General features: G+C 26.6%; 1 protein-coding gene across 1 annotated transcript; it reads right to left on the bottom strand.

Annotated features, from left to right (window-relative positions):
* Window positions 1–1,456: 1,456 nt before the first annotated feature.
* On the bottom strand, window positions 1,457–4,275 carry LOC122510562 (glutamate-rich WD repeat-containing protein 1). Its single transcript, XM_043625351.1, has 4 exons — window positions 4,112–4,275; window positions 2,673–3,205; window positions 2,131–2,529; window positions 1,457–1,989 (listed from the first exon to the last, which is right to left on the bottom strand). Exons 2-4 carry the CDS (start codon window positions 3,188–3,190, stop codon window positions 1,503–1,505), a joined length of 1,404 nt encoding a protein of 467 aa, XP_043481286.1. The 5' UTR covers window positions 3,191–3,205; window positions 4,112–4,275; the 3' UTR covers window positions 1,457–1,502.
* Window positions 4,276–5,380: the final 1,105 nt, after the last annotated feature.

Consider the following 5,380-nt stretch of genomic DNA (forward strand, 5'->3'; position numbering starts at 1 on the left):
TTTCCAGGCACACTTCTTCTTCCTATCCAATTTTAAGATTTAGATGTAAAAAAAAATTATATACAAAACATTATTACAAAAGTTTCTAATAATTAAAAAAGTATTTACCTTACTCATTAGCAAAGTTATAAGCAGTGAAACCATGCCAGATAATTGATTAAAAACGTAAATTGTAATAAATATTGGTTTACTCATTAGCAAATATTTTGAAGTAAAATCACATTTCTTGTATTCGAATGCAAAGAACATAATAGAAAGTGAACATATAATTGTTAATGTGTAAATATAAGTTAAAATCGGTATTCTACGTCCATGTGGAAATTTAAAAATTTTGAATCCTAAAATGGTGTTCAACACTGATGATGGTAATAATGCAGTTGTCAAATTCTTTGGCGTCCAGGTAAACATTTTTCTTATTTTCTCTATTGACGTTATTCAGATTATTCTATTCTCAATATTGACTTTAAATGAATTTTTCACTTTAAATTTATTTATTTGCTTACAAAGAATTTGAAATTTAGAATAAATTATTTAAATACTGAATTGCAGAGAATAAAAAGTTTGTTTAAGAAATTTCAATTTGATAACTCATAATGAATTATTCTTATTATCTATACAATTATATAAAATCGATTCTCAAGTTGCGTGTTACATATCGTGACTAATATGAATAAATATTTGCACTAATATGCACTAAAAAGTTTTAAGTGTTTTCGTTTTAAAAGGGTATAATTATGATATCTAATGAAAGTAATTCTAAATTACTGTTACATGCAGTTATGAAAAGATAATTAATTATATTTCAGAAAAAATGTCATATTTCACTAAGTTTCTTTTTTATTTTGTTCTTTAAGAATGATTATTATTTAAAAAAATTAATAATAATAATAAACTATTTTTTAACCTACAGGTAAAAAAGAAGCTCATAAGGCCTCTATATAAAGGGTAGTTACCCTAGGTCAAAATTTAGGTCAAATCCGACCTTTTTTTAACCTACAGTCAAAAAAGCGACCCCATTAGGGCCGCTTTCAATAATTATTCATCATCAAATATTAATACCATTTTACTTCACAGCAACAAAATTATAACTTAAAAAAATTTCAGAATGATAGCTTACAAAGAAACTTAATTTACAACGAAATATTAACTTTAAGATAATTTTGTCACGAGTGATTTTAGACCCCATTAGGGCCGGTTTCAATAGTTATTCATCATCAAATATTAATACCATTTTACTTCACAGCAACAAAATTTTAACTTAAGATAAAGAATATTTCAGAATGATAGCTTACAAAGAAACTTAATTCACAACGAAATATTAACTTTAAGATAATTTTGTCACGAGTGATTTTAGTGTCTTTCTGACAAATGCTAAAGAGCAACTGATGCTCGAAAGTCTTCTGGAAGATGTTACTATATTAAAAAATAAATAATTAGTTCATAATATAAATAAATATTTTGTTTATAAAATCTTTTATTAAAAATAATGTTTTTTTCAATTATTACACAGAAATAGTCCTAAAGATATTAAAACCAGAATGTGCTGTTGAAATGAGTGTTCCCGGACATTGTGAATGCCAATGAAGTTCTTTGATGTCAGTTTGACCTTGATGAATGAAAAGTAATTGCGGCGGTAAATTAAGTAAATCAGAACTTTGCGATTGTTCATTATCGACTTCTAACGATAAATCCCATTGTGCAATTTGATCGTCAGCGCCTCCAGAGGCAAAAACCGAAGCGTCCTCCGGATGCCATTCAATTGTTGTAATTGGCGCCGTATGATGTTTAAATGTTGCGACTGGTGTTGGTTTACCACTAGTGAATTGTCGTAAATCCCAGACGGAAACAACTCCATCATCGCCGCCCGACACTAAAAATCGACATTCCTTTCGATTCCATGAAATAACATTAATATCGGCCGTATGAGCTTCGCCTGCTGTTATCATACATGCCGAATGTGGATTTGCTCTCGTATCCCAGATTTTTATGCTGAAAAAGTTTTATTTCTTTCAATTAAAGTATTAAATAAATTAAAGTAGACTTCGCACTACAATTCTAAGCTTTTTGGAAAATTATTATGTTACGCGCGTTAATAAATGATATTAATTTAATACAAGACTTAAATTTTACCTTTTGTCCACTGAACATGAGGCTAAAACATTTCTTTCGCTCGGTGACCATTGTAAATCTTCGACACTGTGTGGTGCATGTGAATTATAGGGACGTTGATCGACGTGCCACTCATTTCCTTCGCCGTAATTCCATATGTGAATGTTACCCTTGCAATCGCCTGAAGCTAAACAACCCTCTTTCGTTGGACACCAATCTAGACCGTAACCCTCTGACAAATGTCCCTTAAATGTAAAAAGTGGTTTTATAGCATTCTCTGATTTTTCATATTTTTTCCTATAAGTTTCCAATAATTGAGGATCATCAACAGCTCTCAATTGTTCATTCAAATCCCAAATATTAATGCGTCCTAATTCACTCCAACTTGCCGCTAATGTTGTCTGATTCATTCTGGTACATCTGTGGAATAGTAAAATATTTAAAAATTAATAATTTTTAGAAAAAATTAAAAATAGTTTAGAGAAATTAAAAACAGTTTAGAAAAATAAACAGTTTTTTTTCAACTTGGAAAATAGCGAAAACAAAACTTTTGAATTATTTACCTAATTCTGTTAACGCAACCCTGATGATTTATTAATGCTAATTTCATTTTTGGATATTTCTCAATATCATCATCATTCTCTGAATCGCTTGATTCATTGTCAGAATGAATATCGTCCTCATTTTTACCGGTTAGATTTGTTATTTTCATAATAAGAATATTATTAACGTGGGCTTTCGCTGCTTGCGTTCCCGCTAATAGATACATTGAAAGTGGATATGATTCTCTTGATGTTCCCAAATTATCGCGGATAACATCAAAACTGAGACATGGCGCTCCAGTTTGTGCTCGATGTAACATTCTGTATGTGCTTTTGTCATAATCTAAGTCTTCACCTTTTTTCAAAGGTTGACCTGGAAGGTAAATTTTTTCTTCACCATTCTCGCATTCTTCATCATCTTCACTCTCCTCTTCGTCCATAGATTCATTGGAACTTTCTTCTTCCTCTTCATCATCATTATCTTCCTCTTCTTCATCCTCCATTTCATTATCCGAAATATTCATTGGATCCACTTCCATATTTAATGTTTGCAACTGAAAAATTTTATTTAGTAATTATTCAATTAATTCATTGAAATATATATTTTTAGAAAAAAAAAATAAATTTTAGGTTTCTCTTCACTGAATTATTATTCCATTTAATAATTTTTGTTCAACTAATATTTAAAAAATATATATACTACATCACTTCTAATATTCACTTATTTTCTAAAATTTTAACTTACATTCATTTTTAAAATCAATTCTTATTAGAAAAATCTTTGAGAATTCAATTAATTGAATAGAAAAATAAATAATTGAATTTCTAAAAATAATTGAATTTTTCCAAGAATTACTCGAAAATTCCAAGAATTTTTAAAAATAATTGAATTTTTCTAACAATTCAATTTTTAAAAATAATTGAATTTTTCTAACAATTAAATTTCTAAACAATAATTGAAATTTTCTAAGAATTCAATAAAAGTTGCATTGAAAATAATTGATTATTTCGAAGAGTTTCTTCTAATACATTTTAAATCGTTCATTTTGTTTTTAAAATTTTTTGTTTAAATTGTATTTAAAATAATTGAATTCTTTTGAGAAATTTTATTAAAATGATTTATTTAAAAAACAATTTAACTTCAGCGAAATTCTGTTATAAACACTTTTTTTTACTAAAAGCAAGACATTCAAACAATCAAAATATGCAAAATGTTTTAGAATTTCTTGTACCTCTGTAAAGACAAATTTCACACGCAGATAACCTAAATTTATAAAAATATTAATAAAAAATCAAAAAATACGTCTATTTAATAAAAATTAACAAAATGAAATTTAAATTTGCAAAAAAATTGTTTAAAGAACAATCAAATTTATGACTGTTACGAAGGTATAAACTATAAATTAGGGTTAAGAATTAATTAATAAGATTAATACGTGTATAAAAATTCTCAAACTTACGGTTTAGAGTGTTTTTATAAATTAACTGAAACTAGGATAAGTTACTTTTGAATATACGTTGTAAATTCTTATCAAACTAAGGATAATATTTATCGTATTTATTAAATGGATTAACGCACGTGTTGCACTTAATTTTCATGCGACTCACAACTGCTCACAACCATTGGTTAGATAAATTCATATAGAGAACAAGTCTCAAGATAGAAGTATTGAATTTTTTCATGACTCGTGGTTTGAAGACGAGAATGTTTTCGATTCTCTCCTAATAGTGAAGCGCTGCAGTCAGTGGGTAATATGTATTTTATAATTCTTACGATTGAATATTTATCATTTTTGTTTAAGAATCATCATAATTATAAAAAAAATAAATACTTACAATTTATGTGACTATAAATCAATAAGTTTACAATTCTAAAAATATTGTTATAATTATAAACTAAGATGATTAATCTAGATATGATGAGGGTTCTGGTTGCAAATCAACTAATTAAAAAAATTCACTGGTAAGAACATGAGGAAAAATTGTATATCTGTCCTTTTTATATTAATGGGATATTTTAGTTTGAGATATTTAAGTGAATTATCTATAGTTATAAATAAAGTAAAAAAAACTAAATTTAATACATGAATTTATAATTTTTACTGTAACCTCCACGAAGTGTACATTTATTTTGAAACCCTCTTTATTTATCAAATTTATTAAATACAAAGAAGTGTACATATATATTTTCATAATATAGTATTTCGCACCTGTTATTTAGTATCTAACTTATCGAAATATTTGTAAATTATAATTTCGTCATATATTTATGATTTCATTCTTGCTTGTACATTGAATTTTGAATTTTTACTGGTAAAAAGGTCGTTATAAAAAAAAGCCAGTAATTGTTGAAAATAAATAAATAAAATTAAAAATTAAAAAAAATTAAAAATAGTTAACAAAATATAAAATTATTTGACATACTCAACAATTACAAATCAGCATACAAAAATAGAGCCGCAGTGTGAGTAAGCTGGAGCTTACTAAATTAGCATCGTTATTTAAGACATAAGTAATGAATATGGAAGTTTATGTTTTATTTTAAATGGCTTATTTTCATGAGTAATCATTTTAAAGTTTTTTAAAGCGTTAGCTTTAAAAATTTGTTCATTATAAAAATTATGGGTAAGATTAAAAATAGTGTCGTTGATATGTGGAATTTGTAATATTTGTCTGATTTTTTTATTTGATGTTCTTGGAGGTACATCAACTAATCTTCTCAGCAATTT

The sequence above is a fragment of the Leptopilina heterotoma genome, unplaced genomic scaffold, assembly GCF_015476425.1.
Source record: "Leptopilina heterotoma isolate Lh14 unplaced genomic scaffold, ASM1547642v1 Lhet_1, whole genome shotgun sequence".
Classification (NCBI taxonomy): Eukaryota; Metazoa; Arthropoda; class Insecta; order Hymenoptera; family Figitidae; genus Leptopilina; species Leptopilina heterotoma.